This window comes from Tyto alba, unplaced genomic scaffold, assembly GCF_018691265.1.
Source record: "Tyto alba isolate M040663 unplaced genomic scaffold, T.alba_DEE_v4.0 Super-Scaffold_46, whole genome shotgun sequence".
NCBI lineage: Eukaryota > Metazoa > Chordata > Aves > Strigiformes > Tytonidae > Tyto > Tyto alba.
The window spans coordinates 2,330,113-2,351,603 of record NW_024881322.1 but is presented as its reverse complement, the minus strand read 5'-3'; the positions used below and the strand labels follow the sequence as shown (position 1 = coordinate 2,351,603).

General features: G+C 41.6%; 1 protein-coding gene across 6 annotated transcripts in view; it reads right to left on the bottom strand.

Moving 5' to 3' along the window:
* Positions 1-21,491, bottom strand: part of RBMS3 (RNA binding motif single stranded interacting protein 3) — a 721,589-nt gene that overhangs the window by 311,289 nt on the left and 388,809 nt on the right. For all 6 annotated transcript variants that reach the window (XM_042806473.1, XM_042806470.1, XM_042806471.1 and 3 more), the window contains one exon: positions 19,154-19,212. In XM_042806473.1, coding sequence (XP_042662407.1) covers positions 19,154-19,212 — 59 coding nt within the window. The remainder of the gene's footprint in view (positions 1-19,153; positions 19,213-21,491) is intronic.

Here is a 21,491-nt window from a genome sequence, read left to right as displayed (position 1 = left end):
ACAAAGTGATTTGTTTTTTCCAGGCAAAACTCACATAATTCTTGCTTTTTGTGGCAGTAAAGACCTTATTTGCCAGATGACAAGGACATGCTGTTCTCAGTTTTTATTTGCTTGTCATTTGGGACTTGTGCTTGGGGTTTTTATTTATTTTTAAGGTGATTGGTAATACATGATGGTACTGTCTCCCTTTGTAACTGGACGGTACACTTGTAAATGGAAAAATTATCCTAGGTGCCCTTTTTGGAAAAAGGAAGAGAATAAATCATGGTTTGGTCAAGATTCAGATGACTAATGACAGACTAAGCATTTGTTTCATGAGTGGCTTGCTTAAGTTTACTTACACTGGCATACTATGTTTAGGACACAAATGGTAATAAAAAAAAATAAAAAAAAAATAAAAAAAAAAAAAAGGAGGGTAGATGTGATAGCTGTCTACAAATACATGAGAGAATGTCATCAAGGAATAGAGAGGCTGATTATCTGTCTTACAACAAAGAGTAGAATACGAAAGAAGGGCCTCCACAATGTTCAGAAATCATTCCAGAAATAGTGCTGATTGAAAAGGAGAGACATGCAAACTGAGACTTTTGCAAGGTTCATGCCAGGTCACCCACATATATAACACATTTCAAAAATCATCAAATTATGAAAATCACCTATGTCCTAAATATTTATTAAATAGGACTTCTTGAGTATATTTCAAAAAGTGTCAGACTCTGGTTTAATTTCAAATCTGATCTTAAAAACTATGATCAATCTCCCTCTAATAGTAAATTAATAAAAAAAAAAAAAAACAAAAACAAAAACAAAAAAAACCCAGACAAAAAGCACCAAGGGAAAGCAAACAAAAATGGTTTAAGGGCACTGATATATACATTCCCAGTTTATAATGTCACTCACACACTTACCTGGGGTAATGCATCTTGTTCCGATCACTTTCATACCAGCAATTTGTAAACAAACCAGAGGGTTTGTTCACTGATGAACAGTAACATTGAACAATAACATTGAATAGAGGTCAGCAGGAACAGTTTTACAAGGAAAGATTGCTGGAGCTAAAATATATCTGTTGGGCTGTGTAAACACAAGAAAAGAGGAATGCATTTTACTATGGAACTATAATATTGAAGGGTAGAAAGCAAAAAGCAAAGAGGGAGATGAATTAATTAGCGTGGTGCCCAGAGGTAGGGGAGGAAGGATAATGAAGAGTAGTGGGATTAAATTAGGAAAAGCAAAATTTAGGCTGAGTATAAAGGAAAAAAAAAGCCTTACTAATAATGAGTTTTATTATTTCGGGAATTAGCCTCTCAGGTGAAATGACGGAAACACCTGTCTAAGATTTAGGACTTGAAAATGTAGGTTGCGCAAAGGCATTAACGCACGATACGTAAAGTATGCGCAAAAGCATATACACCCCGGGGGGAATAAAACAGTGCTGGGGGGGGGGGGGGAGGACAGAAAGAACGGCTCTGTGACCGCAGTACAGTCACCAACCCCCTCCTCAAGCGCTGCCCAAAACACAGCCTACACCCACGTGGGACCGGCGCCGCGGCGTGGGCAAAGAGCGGGGCGCGTGGGCGAGGGGACGGGCGCGCAGGCGGCTCCACGCAGCCCCCCGGGCAGGGGGGGGTGAGGAGCCACGAGCACACCCGGGCTCTGTGCCCCGTGCCAGCACCGAAAGCCTTTGCCAGCCTTCCTCAGCGCCCTTACCTACCCCAGGCAGAACAGCCTGAAGGCAACGGGGAAAGAAATCCACCAGCAGGAACGGCGAATGTCGCTGTTCTAACCCAAGTATCGCATCACTTTGGAGGTTGGCGAGCCCGTGCCACGGCACCCAGAGGCCGAGACCTCGTGCTCAGGTCCCGGCACAGCTGGTTTTTAGCACTGTCTGGAGTAAATACGGCAGTTCAGAGGCACAGCTGCTACGGCTGCTGCCTCTTCCTTTGGTTCGCGGAGGCCAAGCAAACCGGCTAGCCCCACCGTAAAAACAAAACCGAGCAGCCCTTCAAAAAAGGGCTGCAAGAAGAAAATGCCGCAGGACAGCCGGCAATCTGATTTCTCGTTTACAGCAGTTTTCCTGCTATTTCAAGCAGGAAACATCACCCAGACCCGTTCTAACATTTTTCTGGGTTTTGCTCTGCATGTCTCTCATAAAAGTAAAATACAGCAAATGCTTTGCAGGCAATTCTGAGAGCCCTGCGGGGGCCACAACTGGATAAACAGTTTGTGCCTAATAACGGGCAGGTCATTCACCCAAGTGAAAAAAACGGAAGGGTTAAACGCTGTAGCTTTATCAGGAAATTTGAGGCTTTAAACTGGAAGCAATTTGTTCAATGGCTATTTTGACCATAGAACTTCCTAATCTCAGTTCCCATAAAGTTTGGCTTGGAGCCAGCCAGAATGGTTCATTTCAGCTGCACAGATATCTTCCACAGAGGAAATAAAAGGATTTCAAACCCTGGAGTCATTTCCTTTGGTTCTCGGCTCATTCAGAAAAAATGTCCTTTCGGTCAGTGATATCTCCAACTTAATTCCTGCAGCATGACTTAAAAAAAAAAAAAAAAAAAAAAAGTCTTTGTGGGAAACTTTTTCTGAAGGTTTGGAAGCGTGCCCTGTAAGCTCTTTGCCAGTTGGTGTAAAATACCTTCTTTCCTCCCAGAAACTCGCAAAGCAAAAGGTCCTCTTCTCTTCTTCTGCATTAACTCTGAGCTTTCCAGAAGTTCTTACTGATCTTGCAGTCCCATGTAATAATTAAAGGAGGTGTTCATGCTCATGCACATAGAAGTAAGAGTTTGCAGAACGACGCCTCAAAATAACCCACTAAATGCACCTGAAGCACCGGCACTGATCCATGTGCAGCTTCAGGTGAAGTAGCACAAGCAGAACAAATAAGCATTTCTCAAGAGCAGCAACGTATTATTTTCCCAAAAGTACCGTAAGCTTTAAGGCGCGTAAGCGTAATACACCTCGCATGCCCCTCTGTCTCACTTTTGAGAGCAGTTAACAAATACTTGAAGATTCAGTCCCAAATCTGCAAAGTGACCCAAAAGATCTGAATTATGCTTAAAACAAGCATGGAGGCCAGCCAGCACAACTATCAGGAGCGTAATGTCCTCGCCAGGCGAGGGCTATACGTGCTCCTCGAGGCTACCATTTAAGCATGTCGTCAGGGTTTCACTGAAATAACGGAGACAACATTTTTGACGCGCGGCCTTGCCGTGACGACCGAATTCATTCCAAGCAGGTCAGACCTGGGAACACTACCTTTACATCACCACAAAAACGGGAGGAAGCTTTTCAAATACACCCTCGGGCCCGTGGTATTTCTAACAGTACTATAAACCAAAACACTGAGGTGTAGGGCTCAGTATAATTGGTAGCATTTGTGGGTCCTATAATAGTAAGCTTATGCATCCTTTGTCCTAAAATGAACTTTGAAACACTAGGATGCATCAGAGCTGACATGTTTTATGAAGAAGATTGATTTTAGTGAAACTCAAGGCCTTCTTCAGCACTGTGCTTCAGCACACATCTAATGCTAAGTACGCACATCCTTAGTCGGCCCTTTGTAGGTTCAGAAAATTCAGAAGGCAGAGTAAAGGACGCTTGCAAAATGGAAATACATTAATGAGTTGAATCCTGCTGTCAACTTCAAATGTCAACACCAATCTTGCGACTGGTAATTAAATTACTCTTTCTAGGAAAGTTTATCACCAGACCAAAATTATATTTTTAGTTATTATTTATGAATTGCAACTTCCATAACTTACATCTAAATGCTTATAATTGTCAATTCTTGAATTACAATGATGCAAGGTATTATGAGAGATGGACTGATATATCAACTTCTAACAAAGTAGTTCAACACACATATACACATATTTATATATATCTCTCTCTCACAAGCTCCTTGCTAACACTGCTCTGCACAGAGCAACTGAAGTCTTACAACTGAAGGCCGCCTTTACCCTAACTCAGAGATTTTCTTACAATGCCTGGAATAGCACAGCCTAGATCTGCAATCTACAGTGTAAAACTCTGCTATAGAGGAAATAAACTATAACATTAGATCTTATTTCTGTTTCCTGAAGGTATGTGGGGAGCTATCTCATTTACAAAATAAACAAAATAAGTAAAACAAATAAAGAAGCACACTTTTCTATATGCCAACCCAAATATTTCTGTATTGTAAAGTTTTGTCCATTTAAATCTGTATTTACCAGGATAAAATAAAGGTGCAGAGACACTGATGCAGCCTATAGAAAAAACGGTATATGAGAGGTTTACAGAACAGCTAGTGTTTCTGAGGTTAAAGTGGACCTACACTGAAATTATAATGGTGCTTTTTTTTTTTTCTTCTTCTTTTTCCCTTTCTTTTTAAAAGTTATATGTAAATTCAAACCAAATGTTGACTGGAAAGTTTCTCCCTTCTTACATTCCACTTCTCTTCTCCCTTCCAGGAATGCCAAACCCAGGAGCAGAGTGTCAGTAAAGACTGTCTATACTGAAATGAAAGTTCTGGTTTCACTTAATCCTGTGGGCAACATGTGCTTCCACTCTTCCCTAAAACACAGTGGGAACATGGGGCTTTAAAACTGTAATCTGAAAATCTCATTTTCTTATGAGCCTTATTAATATGAAATGACTGAGTGATAGTCTCAACTTCCAGTTAAAATAATAAAGGAGCATTTCATTGCCATTCCTCTGCCTTATCCTCGCTCCCAAAACACAGAGAGCTCACCTTGCTGGGCTTTTGAAGCTTAATTCGACAAAACCGATTTTGGAATTCTTTGATTCTCTTTAACGTGCAAACCTACAGGCATTTCCTAGGCCTCACACTGGCAAACACACACCTAGTTTGCAAGGAGAGGAACCGCAACACAGTCCCACTTGGCTCCACCAGCTCCTGCTCCCCAGCATTTCAGCAAACCGTGGCAGCCCCCCTGCTCCACTCCCACGCACCCCAGTGCGGCAAGGGGGGAGCGAGACTGCTGCCCCCGCTTCAGCCCGCGAGCCGGGCTCCGCTCGTAAAAGAGCTGCCCCAGGAGGCATCCCCCAGGGATGGGTTTGTTTAAAAAAGGGGGCAGAGAGTGCGGGAGGGAGCCCCAGCCCCCCGGGAGCCCTGAGCCAGTGTCCACCGGCGCCCAGCTCCCACACACGGCCCCAAAGAGAGCGCGTCTCCCCAGCTCCTACCCCCCCCCCCCCCCCCGGTGCCCCTGTGGAGGTGTGGTTATTTGGGTTACCGCAGCAGCTGATATCTGCCTGACTCTGAATTCAAAACAGTGGGACAACTCTACAAAATAAGTGCACGTGTTTGGACAAGAAGTCGGTTGTTGAACCCTCACCCCCCCCTCTCAAGTAGCCTTGTGCCACAACTCCTGTCAAAAAAAAAGCCCTGAGCTTACTCCATCTCCCGTACCAAAACTCTGCTGCTCTGGTGGTCAGGAACTCTCATCCGTATTTCACCTGTAATTTAACTGCGGCCCATTTACCCTTACTTACTCTTGCTGCCAGCACTGTGCACACATTTTTTTCCCTTCACCTAATACCAGACACTGATTTCTTCACAGACAGTGCCTTTCCTATTTTGTTTTGGTGTTGTAAATGTTCTCTTAACTACTACGTCTTCCATGTCTCACCAATCCCTCTCTACACTCTTTTGAGTAAGAAGAGCCCCGAAATTTCCAAGAAGTAACATGACCCCGTAAGAGCATGAGTTTGACTGCATGGAAGCAGAAAACATTAGCTTTTGTCCTTAGAGCAGCAACAGGACGGGAGGCCAAACAGGTTACCTGGATAGAAAGAATCTGAAGAAACAACCCTATCAAATACTCACAGAGAAGAAACTAAGGTGGGAACTACCCACTTAACTATGCCAACTATAATTTCTACGTCTTTCCCACTGAAGAGCTGCACACATGAATGTGCTGTGCAGACAACTTGTGGTATTCAGCAGGAGATTCTGGATCCTGTGAGCAGGATAGCAAAACAGGAGGGACTGGATGAGATGGAGAAATTCAGCAGCCGCACCTTCTGGGACATCATTTTCCAAGCAATCAAGCCAAATCCTGCTAACGGAGAGGAAGGGGAGGCTCACAGAGGATATTTCAGCAGTGTCATCCAGCAGAGCCAAGTCCATCAGGGCAGCCACCGACTCACGGTGGCATTCAGCAGGACGTGATCCACTGCTGGATCTTCCCCCCACTGACAGCTGCTGACTTTACATCTTCTTGCATTGAAATTGTCCCTCTAGAACTTGGAGCTAACCAGAAAGAGGGTGCACACTGGAGCGATGGCAACATCTCTCACCAGGCAAACAGATGGGGCAGTTGGTAACCTTGGAGAAAATCAGAGGGCGATCACCAGATCTATCCCTCTTGCAAACAAAACGACAGGCCAGAGAACATTAAGTGGACGTACTGATATGGTAAGTTACCACAGAGTCACTCAAGTATGGTGCCAACAACACAAGTGAAACACTAGTAGCTCCCTAAATGTTTTAAGATTAAAAAGATGGGTGAACTGGAGTAAATACTACAGTAAGAAAACACTCATGTATTAGAAAGACTGTGAAAGTGATGCAATGAGTGGACCACTGTAACGCTAAGACAAAACATGCACAGCACGGAGTGCAGGCCGTGCTAGTGGTGGAAAAATGATCAGGCTGAGCGTGGCAGCGAGTAACTCACAACCTGCGAGAACTGAAATCCCAGCCCTAAACATGAACAACAAGAGTTCTGCATTAGTGGGGAGCTACCTCCGTACTCCTGCCCGACTGCCCTGCCAGGATGGCAACAACCAACTGCGACACCGAGAGGAAAATGCAAAAAAAGCCGTAAAGTCAGAGAGAGGAGTGCTCATAGAGGACTTTAATTATCCCAACACAGATTGGGCAAAATGGGATATAACACAAAGATCACATTTTTAGGTGCTGTTTCAGGGAGCAGCTGCTTAGGAAGCCCAGAAGAACAGATGCAACTCTTAATTTGAAATGACCACAGAGGAGGTTATGGGACAAATTGACAAAAGTGAACACTAACAAATTGCAACAACAGATGGCATTCACCCTCCCCAAAAGAGCCCCAGGGCACAGTAGCTGACTACACATGCTAATAAGTGGTGTGCGGCAGCTTTTCTAAAAACTGACTCTGTACCTGAGGACCAGGAGGCAGCACGCATGGTGGCAGTGCTCTGAAAAGATCTCGGGTAAGATCCGGATACCTACAGGTCTGTAAACCTGGTGTTAAGTCACCAGAAATTACAGAAACAGAGTAAAAGCAGTGGAAATACAATAAGCGGAAATAGTTAACCTAGCTTTTGTAGGTTTGCCTCACAGACCTATTGGAGTTCTTTGAAAAGGTCAACGAGCCTGTGGATAAGGGTGATCTGGCTAATATAGTCTGCTTGGATCTCTGAACGGCATTTGACAACGCCATCACAAAAGATTTCTTGGGAAACTAAGCAGTCGTGGTTTAAGAGGGAAGCTTCTTGGTTAAACAATTGGTTAAATGATAAAAACAGAGGGTAGAGGGCATGATCTTTCTTACGAGAGGGGAATGGCACCAATGGACTTCCTCATGGAGCTTCGCCAAGACCCATACTGCACAACCGGTTTCTAAATGAGAGGAAGAGGCTAAGCAGTGAAGGGACAAGATTATTCAGGAGAGAAAATGGGGGAGAAGGGGTGTGCATCTGTGAAGAACTGCAGAAGGACCTTATTAAGCCAAGCAGCTGGGTAATAAACCAGCAGAAGAAATTCGATGTAGATAAATGTAGTGATGCACGTGGGAGAAAATTCCAGTTCCACATTATAAGATTATGCCCTTTGAACTGTCCATAGAAATGTCAGCTCCATATTTGCTCAAAAGGGCAAACTGAGTTCGAGGAATCGTTACAAAAGGAGTAAAAAGCAAGGTAAATAATATACTGCAGAAGTATCTACATATATTTCCCCGTCAGCCCCTCCCTTCCCATAACTTTTGAACCGACTGACCCTATTCAAGCAAATTTGACAGGTAGCAATCTCAAATACTTTGAGTTCCAAAAACTCAATCTCATTACTAGACATTAGAGAAAACACAGCAGTTACAAAACAGAGGCTCGTTAAATCCCAGCAACCTCAGAAGGATTTGTTGCATGGCATACAGCCCTCTCCTTTAAGTGTAACTATCTTAACATTTCTACAGTAACAGCCCAAGAAAGTAGAGCATGGCAAGCAGTAGCTATGCAATTCTTTCTAATGTAAGAACTCAAATTCACCCAACCTGATAAATACATATCTGTCTCCAAAACTCAAGGCATATTTAATGTCTGTTCTGTGACTTTCTTCTCTGATAACTATCTATAGTAGTAATAAAATCTGTTTTTATTTAAAAAAAGGAAGCAACTACCAAAGTAATGTGCAACAAGTAAATAAAAAGTAAATACTAAGATTGTGAACACTGATTTTTTTTTTTTTTTCCTCAGTTTTAGGGCTTTTTTTCAAGATACATTCCATCAGTTATGTGGAATTTACCCTGCGATTTACTGTGAGCTGAAGTGACTGACAAGAGCAACTAAGACACCTCAGGCAAACCAGGTCACTCATACTTTTTCTTGCTGTTTCATGATTAAAGGTTGACCACAAAAACCTTTATTTTCTGCAGAATGATATGCTTGGTTGGTTAAATATGCAGGCAATTAACATAGAGATAACATGCATTTAAATGGAGGTCCGATTGACCCCTATCTCCTAGCTGCAACCTTTGCTCTGAAAGCAGGGAGCTTAGCAAAAATATTCAATTAATAAAAAGCCATGAAGGGCAATAAGTCCATTTTAATTCATTTAAAAATAAATGGTGTTCACTGCTCCATATTTAATAAGTTAATAAATAACAACACCGCGACTAATACCATAAACAACAAGGGCATGTGGCTGAAAGATCTTCATAGAGATCATGTAAAAAAAAAGTCTGTTTTTCTCCTTTGTTTAGAATAAACCAGAACATTCTACAAGCAATGAAGTGAACAAAGCCTGTCGTCTTATACATTTGAGCTCCATCTTTCTTGTCTCTGCCCATGTCCTATCCCAAAGGTAACACTACAGCTTGCTGTAGTAACTTGAGTCCCCCACCCAAAATGTTCCGTACTGCTTCCACCCTCCCCTCCCAATACCTGTATCTTCCTCCCAAATTCCTTTTTGGGTAAAACCAGCACAAGTTCCGGCTCCGTCATAGATGAGCAAGTGGTGATTTACTGTGGTTAATTTAGGTGGAGTAAAAGTAAACCTACCTTGTGTGCCCTTCTGTGGGAGTACTGATTTTCTACTCTACGTAGGTGTCCATTTTCTGAAACTATTTAACTTGGTTGGATTTGAAAGGCCCAGTCTAATTGGCCAATAAGTTGTAAAATTCCATGTGAATAAAACTTGAAGGCTTCTAGACTCTGAAACTAAGAGATGTTTTTCTTGAAATAAAAGAAAAATTGAATTATTTGTAAGTTTTTAAATCAAACTTGTAATTTGGGGGTCCAAAGAAACCACACATCACACCACTGCCATCTAATGGAAGAAAACATCAGCCTATCATTGGTCCTGAGGAAGACCCAGTCAGACAAAAACTGTTTCACCAAGTATGAAAGTCATTTCTGCCACCCCTGACATGGCCTCCTCTTCTCATCCATAAATTTAGCTCTCCTCAAAACATTATGGGTTGAAAAAACTCACTAAATGCTATCCAAATGTATGACTATTCTCCAGAGAGTTGAAAGACGGGTTTGGGTTTTTTTTTTTGTTTTTTTTTTTTTTTTTTTTTTTTTTTTTCGGAGAATTCAGTATTTCAGAAAAAATGTTATTTAACTCCATTCAAAGTCATAAGATTACTCACAGTACCTAAATTAATTGTGGACCCTGCTCTTTTTCAAAGCCCTGGGCTGCAAAGTCCATAGGACAAGGTAGTCTTTTAATTAATTTTTGTAGAGTACAATTGTTTTCTGTACAGTTGATTAGCACCTAGAGCTTTACTGCTATACGGCTACCATAACTTAAACAGATGGAGTAATATTAGTAATACCCACCAGTTACTTGCCCAGAACTGTGTGGGTAGGTTTTTTGTTCAGCTTTGAGGGAGCTACATCTTTATTGCCAGAGGTTATGATATTTCTCCTGTGTTGTACATTTATTCCTACTTTAGCAATCCTACGCTATCTCCAGACAGGCAGCCCTCAATACCCAGAAAGACAGATTTAGGAAAAATGACAGCACGGTCTCTTAGTGTTTTACTTTCGCGGTATATTATCTACCAAGAAAGAGCACAATTACTTCATTCACTTCGGTAAGAGAGTTCTGCTCTTCTAAACAAAAGCCAGGGACGTGCACTAATAGGGGAAAACACGAACAGTGGCTGCTCTGATTGCTGGCATACTGCAGAAGTGAAGTCACACTATAATTAACAGACCCGATTCGGGACGGTTCCCGTTGAGTACCCGTGTTCACCAAGAGTCTGTTGATTGGATTTATCATCCCGTTGTCACTATATCAAGCAAGCATTTGTTTTGCACATGCCGTGAACTCCGCGAGCGCGCAAGCGGTTGGCTCTAGCAAAACCAAGGAGCCAGGCACTGCCCTCCTCTGCCTCTGCCCAGGGTTTTCCACGGGCCAGCTCCTGCGCTAAAGGTCTTGAGACATTTGCGAGGCCAACTTCTCAGCAGGGTACCACCGCTTTCAGGAGAGACGACCCGCCTTCCTGCAACCGGATGCTAAACTGACATATGAAATGCTGTCTCGTGGCGTTCCAGAAAAAAAAATGTAAGCGAAGTGATTCTGCAAGACAGTCGAGAAAGCCAACAGGTTGCAAGTAAGCTTTCAACAGAGCTGATCATGAGCCACTGTTCAAAGAGAAAAAAATTTCTCTTCTGCTCACTTCTGTGATATGAAATAGATATTTCCAAGTCTGCCGAGACCACTAAGAGCCTGCTAACATTACCCAGTCCCAAAACGCACTATAAACACGTGCCAAGCTGTTGGCAAAGTTTTACACAGACCAGTGAATCAAAACATTAATCACTGTGTATAAATGGAAATTTTACTTTTTTATTTCTCTGGAAAGAAACAAAATTAAACCAATTATTTGCCAGCAATATGGGCCTGCAAATTTTGGAATCAGTAAATTAAGAATAATCACAGATTAGATATGTCACAGAGTACTCGAGCATCTTGGGTCCCCTTATAGAAAATATTTGCTAGGCCATGAGTTCATTTATGAAAAGATAATGACCCAGGAAATATTTTCCTTAATTGCAAAGAAGCCGTTTAAGAAAGTGTCTGGGGAACTAATTAGAAAGGAGTTTCCTCTGCGAAGGACCCGGCTTTAAACCCAATAAGCAATTTTTAGAGGACTTGCTTGAGACCGAGCACTGTTTAGAGGCAGTCAGGAAGGTCTGCTGAGGTGCAGCAACGTTTTGCAGGTGAGAATGTCTCCGAGTCCTCACCACTGCAGAGCCGTGGCCGGTGCTGGTACGATCCAACTATGACAACATGCTCAGCACAACTCGTCAAACCCTTTCTTATTGCACTTCAGCAGATGTGGAAAGCACTCAGAAATATACAGACGGGAGAATCTCTACCTCCAAGCCAAAGCGAGATTTTGTGAAACTCTCCCGCATTTGCCAAGACACATATAATGCCTGCTGGCCAACCCAACAGGTGCCAGGAAAATAGTTCACCCACCGGCATCACACACGCCCACTGAGGGCCATTGCTTCTTTATGTTACCTAAACATCCATAAACGCACCATCTGTAAGTTCAAGGGAATAGCTACATACATATTTTTGAATATACACATGCACTTTTTTTTTTTTTTGCCCCCACCTAGTTTCTGGTAAATTCTTAAAATGGTCAGATATAGAGAGCATCATGGTTCATGAGCCGGCAGATGAAACAAGCTTTCATCTGATTAGGTAGGGTGTGAGCTTACCAACAAACACTTCATCGGTGAGTGAACAAACCTCACGGTTTCTTATTGGAGATTCTTGTCATTTCATTTTGACGTTTGCCTGAGTTCAGGGTGTTTAGATGTCTCCTTTAGGTATTTTTCCTAAATACTTGGCTCCTAGTCTCATGTGGTTACACAGTAACATCACTTTTATAAATAAACAGAAAAAAAAAAAAAAAAAATCTCAACCTTTGCTTACAAAAAACCACAAGACTGAAACTAAAGATTCAAAAAGTAAAAAATGAACTAAAAATAACTCCAAATGTTTACAATTTTTAAGCAACTAACCTCATGATGTTTAAATGTATCTCTTGTTAGCAAAATACTAAAAACTTAGCATGGTGAGATTGCCTTTTTTTTTTTTTTTTACTGTTTTGAAGTGGGGACTAAGTGACACTGCTGACTTTGTCCTTCAAACTCAGGAGATGTGGGTTTATCAGCTGGCTTGCTAACCGAAATTGCCACAACTCAGCGTAGTTTGTATTCTCTGTTCAAAAGACCCAGGACCAGAAGGACCAGGTTAGTTGAGGCTGCTAAAAATTAGTAGTGAGATGGATCAGCAGAGGCATAGATAAAATTTGCTGAGCACCTGCCCACACTCAGCATCTATCCAGCCTTCACAAATGCCTCACTGTCAGAAAATCTGCCACATTAAAATATTCCATATCGCTACATTTTTATTAACTTGTGAACTATTATGCCACTGATTACATAAAACTTCGGAGTGGATCAAAAAAAAAAGACACGAACAGGAAACGCAAACACACACATGAACAAGAAAATCACCACATCTATTGTATGTCCCGACATCAAAAATAGGATTGATTTATTTGCTACGTAAGTCTAGAGTTTCAAAATTAAATAAGTCTGTTTTACAAATTATTTACTTTCTACCAGATCCATTTCCCCTTCAAGCACACTGTGCATGCCCTCCTAGTGTGAAGAGTTTACAGTCTGTGATCAGGCATAGACCTACTTGGCTGGATTTTTTTTTTCTCTCTCAAAATGGCAATTCTGAGAATCATAAATAACACAGCACAGTTATTGCAATTTGAGCTTATTCCCAATAAATAAAATTTATTAACTAAATAGCTTTCTATGCGGCTTAGCTCTTTCTTCACTTGCTTATTATTTTACATAGGCTTGCTAGTCACAACCAAACTGTGCCACCTCAAGTACAACAGGAATGGAAATTAATAAATATAAAAGTGAAAACACAAAATTTCACATAATCACAAATAATCTTTAGTCTTCATAGACTGCGTGCAAAAAAAAATTATTTACTGAAATTTCAAGTTATGCAAGTATTTCGTCTAACATACACACCAAGTTGTATCTGCTACATGCTTATAAGCTTGGTTTATCAGAACGCCAGAGCAGAAACCTCCAGCTCCTGAAGCTCCAATGCATTAGTGTGCATAGGGATGCTGGTGAGCTTAAGCAGATGAGTAGCACCACTGACACAAGGCAGGACAGACTCCTTTGGGGAGATAGGAAGCACCACTTTATCATGCCATTCCAATTACCTCCAACACTTACAGTAAGCCTCCAGTTATCCCAATTTTCTTAGAGAAATAAACTCTCAATTTATAAAACAGGTCATGGTAAATTTTAAGTCCAGGTCTAAACACAGCGAGGCAAACGGAGAAATAAAATTGCGTGTGATATACGGTGGGTTAACACAGATGACCTCATGGCATTTTTTTACCATAAACCCACCGCAATCCTAATGACTGCATATCTGCATTCCCAGTTTCCATACTTTAAAAATGAATAGATCATTGGTAACATTTCTCAACAAGAAAAATGTCATCATGAAATATTAAAATTATAAATAGAGTCTCTATAGTTCCCCTCATCATGTTAGGCACATTTCTCTCCTAAGACAAACACTGCTATTCAACAAATCAAGTCATGCATGGTTTGAAAAAATATACATAAAATGAAGAATAAGCAGTCGAAGTGTTTGTCTCCTAGATATTACCGTGATTCATAGGTTTTATTTATTGAAAAAAAAAAAAAAAAAAAAAATTCCCACAGGTGGGATTTGGGACTTTTACTCATTCTCCTGTGCTCATCTTCCAAGGTCCTAGCAAAATGTTCAAAATCGTATGAGCTCCTGATTAAACCAGGAAGTAAATCTGCATGCATGCAATTAAAGTGTCTGCAAGGGCAGATGCAGATGACAGTAATTCATACTCTAAGAAATGGGCTTGTGTATTTGGCAGATTAACTGTTCTGTATTCCATTGCTATGAGGTATGGAAACTGTACTGTGAAACAACCATTACTCATTCCCTCGGCTCTAAGCACGTAGGTCTATCAAAGGCAGGCCAGTCTGGAAAGGGCGGGGGGCAAGGGCTGGAAAGAGAAGAGTCTACACGTTTCAGATTAACGCTTCTCTTGAATGGTTTCTTTTATTTCATTTCCTCTACTTTTTAAATTAGCAAATACAGTAGACCCAGAAGGGAAATGCGCAAGGAGGAGAGGGAAAGAGGGGAGGGAAAGGGAAAAAGCAAAAGCAGCCAAAACTCTCCGACTTGTTCATTAGGGTTTTTGTGTTTGAACATCTGAATGAATCATGTGTCTGTTTTTCATTACTCTCCATATGTGATTGTTCCCCTGCTTTGTTCAGTGATTTCTGGCCATTTTGTCATGACCGTGCTTATTTTGTTTTATATATTGTTCTATTACAGGGTGACTGTTACTTCTCCCCTGCCCCACTTAGCAGTTATGCCACCAGCAAAGAGCAATCTGAAAATGAGAGGTTACGTCAAAAGGTTTCCCTAGTGAACTCCCTTGCAGCGTATATGGTTACTTTAGACCCGACTGCTTAATTCATACCAGGGAGAAATCCTCATATAACACTATTAGCACGACAGGAATGTAGTGGGTATCTTTTTAAAAATCTGAGGAATACTGGAAAATGACCTAAAGTCCATTGCAGAGTGTTTTCCTCATTTTTCCATGAGGAAACCTAACACTTCTCGCTAAGCAGTAACCTATTTTAACAGAGCTGCTGTTACACGGTGTATTTGAAATCATTTCTTTGCTGTACCAACTGTTTTCCACTTTCAGCTCTACTCTATGCCTTGGTCAACACACAAATGATGCTGAAATAGATTCAAAAATCTCCAATCGTGATAACTTCTTCTATCATCTCCTTGAATTTAATCCACCCTACTGCACTGGATACACATCACAGGGTGATATGCTCATTTAACAAGATACCTCATGCTTTGCAGAAGGTGAGTGCAATCCAGAAGACTGGAAAGAAGCAAACAAATTGCCTAGTTTTTTGCTTTCTGATTCGGTTGTTTTTTTGTTTGTTTGTTTGTTTGTTTTGGGGTTTTTTTTTTGTTTTGTTTTTTTGAAAAGGAATGAATGTAGGCCCCAGTGTATTAGAGAGACTTTCAACTTCTGGAAAAAATCTTAGAGCAAATAGTCATATAAATCCACTCACAGACCCTCAAAGTTTACATGTCATTAGTACCGTGCAGCTGGGATTTAGCACAAATAAAGAATGTCATATCATACTTCCATCTAGAAGTAGGTAACTAGTCTTATGGATAAGTAAGTACTACGTATTTTAGTTAAACCTTGCTTGTTGCTCATAACTTGAGCAGATGGGAGAAATACAATCTAGCTAAAACTGCTGATGTAGACACCAAACTGATTAGCAGATCCAATTTTAAAAAGAAGTTCTCAATGGCTCAGTGTTGTACTACCTGGGGTACTGAGAGGGTTTACTCAAAAGTCTTCCCCAGGTCTGTTATTATTCAGTCTTTTCCAAATTATCTTGTCCAGTGGATTAGAGAAATCATTTATTAAATGTGAAGAGGATACTAAAGAGGTAAGTGCTGCAAGCACTCTGGAGACTTAAGATTTGAGAATAATCTTACCAAATTAAGGAGTAGCCGGGAAAAAAATAGGATAAAATTCAATACAGACGAAGGAAAAGTACTAGCCTTAGGAGGGAATAATCAACAGCACGGAGCAGAGCACACAATAAGGAATGCCTGGCTGGCAGCAGTGCTGGAGAAAAGAATAACAGAACCGGGGGCTGCAGAGAATCTCTTAGCATAAATCAGCACTGCTGTTCTCATGCAACACCCTGTGCCTCAGAAATATATCTATACACATAGTTATTTACAGGGATGTATCAACAAAGAGGAAAATCATGTGATCACACAGAAGACAAATGAAATAACCTCTCCACACTATTTAAAATTGTAAGATTTAGGCCATCTGATACCCCGTGCCTGGCTCTAAGGTCTTCAAGTAAGAAGTAAGGTAATTAGAGAAACACCAGCAAAGTGCAATATAACCAAAAACTTAAAACAAGTTGTCTTTAAGCAAAAAGTGAAAGTGTTTAGTCTAAGGAAAAGGTACAGCAGACGCACAGCAGTCTTGAAATAGATGTATGTTTGCTGCAAAGAGGAAAGAAATAAACCGCTCTGCATGTCCACTGGGGATAAGAAGAGAAGCAATAGGCTTAAATTGCATCAAGGGAGATTTGGGTTAGACACTAGGAAACGCTTCATTATAGCGGGGAGAGGGAATGCTATCACAGATTGCCTGGGGAGCCTGAGGAATCTCCACCGCTGGAGGCCTTTGAGCGAAGGTTACAGAAACACCCCTCAGCTGTGGGTTAGAGCTGATCCTGCCCCGAGGCAGGTCCTGACCTCTTCAGGTCCCTTCTACTTCTGATTCCTGGGAAGCTTTTTTTTTTTGCAGCCTTACTGAAGAGAAAGGTAATTGTACCCAGCATTTCAAGCAGCAAAATGTCTATTCTTTTTATGCCACAAAGCGTACTGTTAATAAATCCAATTAAGTTTACAATCTTTTAATGGCACCACTTCTGTCATAAAAATTCATCTTTGAAAATACAAATAAATATCTCTGCCCTACGGTCTAATACAACAACGTGAAAGCAAACTTTTACAAAATTCCAACTCACTGTTAGATGGCCCCTACTACAATAATCTCAAAGCTAACTACAATATAAAGAACGCCAAAAGCCAGATGTTTTTCCTTCTCAAAATTCTACCTTTCATATTCTTTACAATCTTTTCACTTCACATTTTGTGTTTCACAGACAGGTCCATTGCTTTCATTGTTTACTGCTGGCAATGGGGGCAGAAGGCAGTTCTGATCACAGGGCACCACGTTTGTGAAGTGGTTACCAGTCAAACATGCATTTAAAACCAGAAAGTTAAGAACAATCATTGAGCGTGCTTCCCCCACATACCCTCCACCAACGTTTAGGCACCCAGCTGAAGCATTTACACTGATAACACAGTGGTCTCAGATGACCAAGATCAAAGGAGACAAATACGTTTCTCTTTCCCACGGACTTCATTCCATTATTCACCACACAGTCCAGCTCAGATCCAGCTCCATCTGCTTGACTTGTACTGCCATTTCAGATGAGCAAATTTCACAAAAAAAAAAAAAGATGAAAAAAGGATGGAGTTGACACATGAGAGAACGGAAAACACCCTGGTCTTGTATGGTTGTGGGAAGGGGGACCTACACGCCCCTGTCCCCAAATGAAGGTCTTAGGTGAAGTGTAAGACAGTGAAGAGCGGCCGCACAACAACCCCAACCTACTTGACCACAGACTTCCTATTTCTCATCCCTCACATCAGCACTCAAGCCCCTCCAGCTCTCCTAGGCCTAAGCCCCAACTCCTTCCTGCTCCAGAGCCCTATCCCCAAATTCTCCCGGCTCAAAGCCTTCCCCATCCCACCACAGCACTCTTCCTCCTGTTAAACCAGCTCAGAGCCCCTTCTCCCTACAGCTCCCCGTGCTGCACCTTGCCCCCAAAACTCACGCCTCCCGGCCCCGCAGCAGCAGACGCGCCCTTCTCCTCCCGGTTGTGAAACTGCAGCAACTCACCCCTGCGTCCCCCCCCAGACACCCTGACAGGGCTTTCGGCACTTGTCCCAGCCCGTCTTCCCGCAGGGGTGTTCCTTCACAAATACAGCGAAAACGATCGGACAAAAAAAACCCCCCACCAACCAGGCTGCCTCCCTGGTGTAACGCACAGACAGAGCGACCTGATCAGAAGCCTGACGGAACAGTGCTCGAAGGAAGGAAAACGCGCGCCCATCAGCACCACAGCTCGCGGTGGCCTGGGAGCGATCAGGCTGGTGGAGGTTTCAAAGTAGTAGAACTGAAGTCTTCCAGCCTCCTTTGCTCTCGAGGGGCTAATAAACGCCGTGTGGCAGGCAACAGTGAAGGCAGACACTTCTACCAACTGCGAGAACGTCACTGATACAGCTGGCAGGATTTTGCCCTGTCTTGTAATTTCCCCGAAATGTCTTTCTCCGCTGCTTCTCTTCACACCCAATCTGCCCGCTTGTGAGATATTTCTGTACTGTAATGCTTTTTCTTTTTACTAACTCATATAGAAATGCTGTCCAGAATGTGCTGCTTATCAGAAGAACCCACTTTAGTAGATCTTATTACTCCAAAAGGATTCTGTATCTCACTAGTGTAAAGTTACAGAGTCATTTTAAAGCAGAGCTTCTCCTTCATAGATTTAATGGCTCTTCAGACTGGTAAATGAATAACAATTCTAGTCCTGAGATACTACCAGACATGTTAGGCAATATTCATCTAGGCAAATATAGCTATACACACACACACACGAAACATGTTATAATTCACTAAAAAAATGTCTTCATACATTAACAGAAAACTTAAGAACATGAAACTGGAAGAGGAATCATTTTTATATCTTGGTATTGCAACTTGTGGATCTATTTGTGTCTTCCAATAGTGCAGGCCAAGACTTCAGCAAAATAGAAAAATTAAACCAGGCTGTGCTTGGGAAACTTTTCCCAAAGGTTTCTCATTTTTATATAGGAAATCAATTTGCATCACTGATGATATCATTCAAATCAGACAGCACTATGTGGTTAGAAGGTAATTTACTTTTCTGCTGAAGCAATTTGATACTTGTTCTGATTTGTGATTTTCATTTTGTTTGTTAATGAAAAAAATTAATGAGCAATGTTACTGGAAACACAGCTCAAAGCTTTGGCATTATTAAATATGTTTGTAATACACCGTACATTATGTTGATTGCACAGTTGGATCCAAAGCCTTGGCAGTCAAGCCACCAGTCAATCATTCAAACAGACAATGAACTCAGAGGGTAGATGTTTTGCACATACCTTTGCACTGATTTGTGTTTTTGTCAAGAATTGCCTTTGTGGATACAATTTTCCCATACCTATGCAGAAAACAAAAATCAGAAATACATGTTATTGTATTTTAATAACGCACATAGTTATTTTCACACACATGTAACACATACACCAAGAAGAGATCTAGTGCTCTTGAGAAACGTTTGCCTGATACTCCTGAGAGGTTTCTTCCACCACTACAGTTCAACAAACACCTTTAGGGTTCACCTGAAGAGCACTGATTGTTTGCCACCACCTGTCCATCTCTGGACACTGTGCTGCACTGCCAGCATAAATGCCAGTTATAGCAGGGATTTTAAGGCATCAGCACTGGCAAGGATGTTTCTTTGGTTAAATTAACTAGGTCTGCCTAAAAATATTTTTTTATTTTTAGCTGCCAAACAAGTTTTCTTTTAATACGTATGGGCCAGATTACGCCAGGATTAACAAAAATACAGGAATTACGGTCAATTTTTTTACAAGCATGCACACACAACCACGCTCCTGTTTGCATCCATGCCTGCCCATATACACTCTAAACTTCTGGTTTGGATAAACAGAAGCTTTGAGGTTTATACGCACCTCCTAGCTTTTCCAAGAGGTATGTTAATACTCGTTGGAATTTATGCCACCTCCCATAGATAGCATGGCACTGCACTGAAATTTGATAGACTTAGCATGACGAAAAGGGAATTCTGACAGCTACAGCTTGTTGCATTAAGCAAAGAGACCATAAAATAGGTATCCATCTTTACCTCACAAAGGTTAAGACTAAAAACACAGACTTAATAGTAAGTATCACAAAACCCTGGTAAAAGTTCACAGAAGATGACAGTTATGGCTAATTATAAGGCTTCAGGAGAATAAGGAAAATAATTTTATTTCTCAGTTCACTCATACGTCTTGGTCTCTGTTTCACTGAAGGGAACTTCCTCTAAAACGTCCTTTCCCAGGTTTTTTTTAAAAAAGCATCAATGGTATTCTGACAGATAGATTCATATGGAAGACCTTCCCATGGAACACTTCCCCATCAATGAAGGACATAGTACTATGAAAGATTATAATAAAATTGTGTCTTCTGGTGACAAAGCAACACCCATGGAAAATAACCAATAGTTCATCAATTATAAAGCACTGAAGTGTACTGCAGACCAATTTTTACTTGGTTAATCTTCATTAACAGCAATAAAATTTGGTGTTAGTGACTTCTACTTGAAGTCCACAAACCAGGATGTGGCAGACCTTGCTGCAATTCTCATCTCTGCCTCAGGAGGAAACCCATGTATCCTACTACGTAGAAGAGGACTCTAAGGGCAGCTAGAGCACTGTGCTACATATTCAAGGCCACACTTTTCTCTGTCCTACCAGTCTATAAACATACCCAGTAAACTGGGGGGGGGAGAAAAAAAAAAAAAAAAAAAAAAGACACGGAGCCAAGGAGGGAATGGTACCATCACTCACAGGGGAAAAGGGACCTTTGGGTTTCAGTCTGGGACCCAGCAAACACTTAAATATCTCACAAAGGGGGAGCAACACCAACAGGAAAGTCTTGGAACAGCCTGTCTAAACATACTCTTTGATGCCAACAAAGAAGACTTGAGGCAATTTTGTGCTTGACAGAGTTCTCAGCTGAAGTTTCCACATCGTGAGTGACATGTAACCACTCAGCTTTAGATAAAGACCACTGTCTCTCCATCTCTCTTTACTCTGTTTTCATGACTGATGCAAAGCGAGACTTTCCATTTCACTGTTCTTCCTTTCCCTAAGAACCCATAAAAGCATTTGCTTCCATTTGCCTCTCATTCTGTGGAGGAAAAACATGCTTTGCTTTATATCAGACTGAAACCAGTCAGGAGGAGGACAAACTGACCTAAAGGCATTAACACTCTGTGCAGTCTAAGCTCAGCCCCAATTCAACCATCTTTTAGGAACAAAAAAATAAAGTCATACAAGCCTTCCTCCCTGCCACACCCCCCCCTTTTTTGCTGGCTCTGTAGGCAGGCAGGATTTTGTGCTCAGAAGGCAGGCGTAATCCATTGTACACTCCACAACAATGGGTACGTGGGCAGGTAGCTGTGGGTCTATTTTGCCAGAGCTGACTCCAGTTCAAACACATACATAACAGATTTAATGTTGACTGCGAGATCACAGGCTTTTCTAACCTCAGGTGTTTCCAGAATCGGGGCCTTTACACTCACTTATGTTCCACTTAATTTTATAATTCTTCATGGTAATACCTGAAGTTGACTTTGGCCTTGAAGACATTACAACACGTATCTTAAAAGGCAAAGCCAAATTCCCTGCTACTGTGATTTAGGGCTGTTCA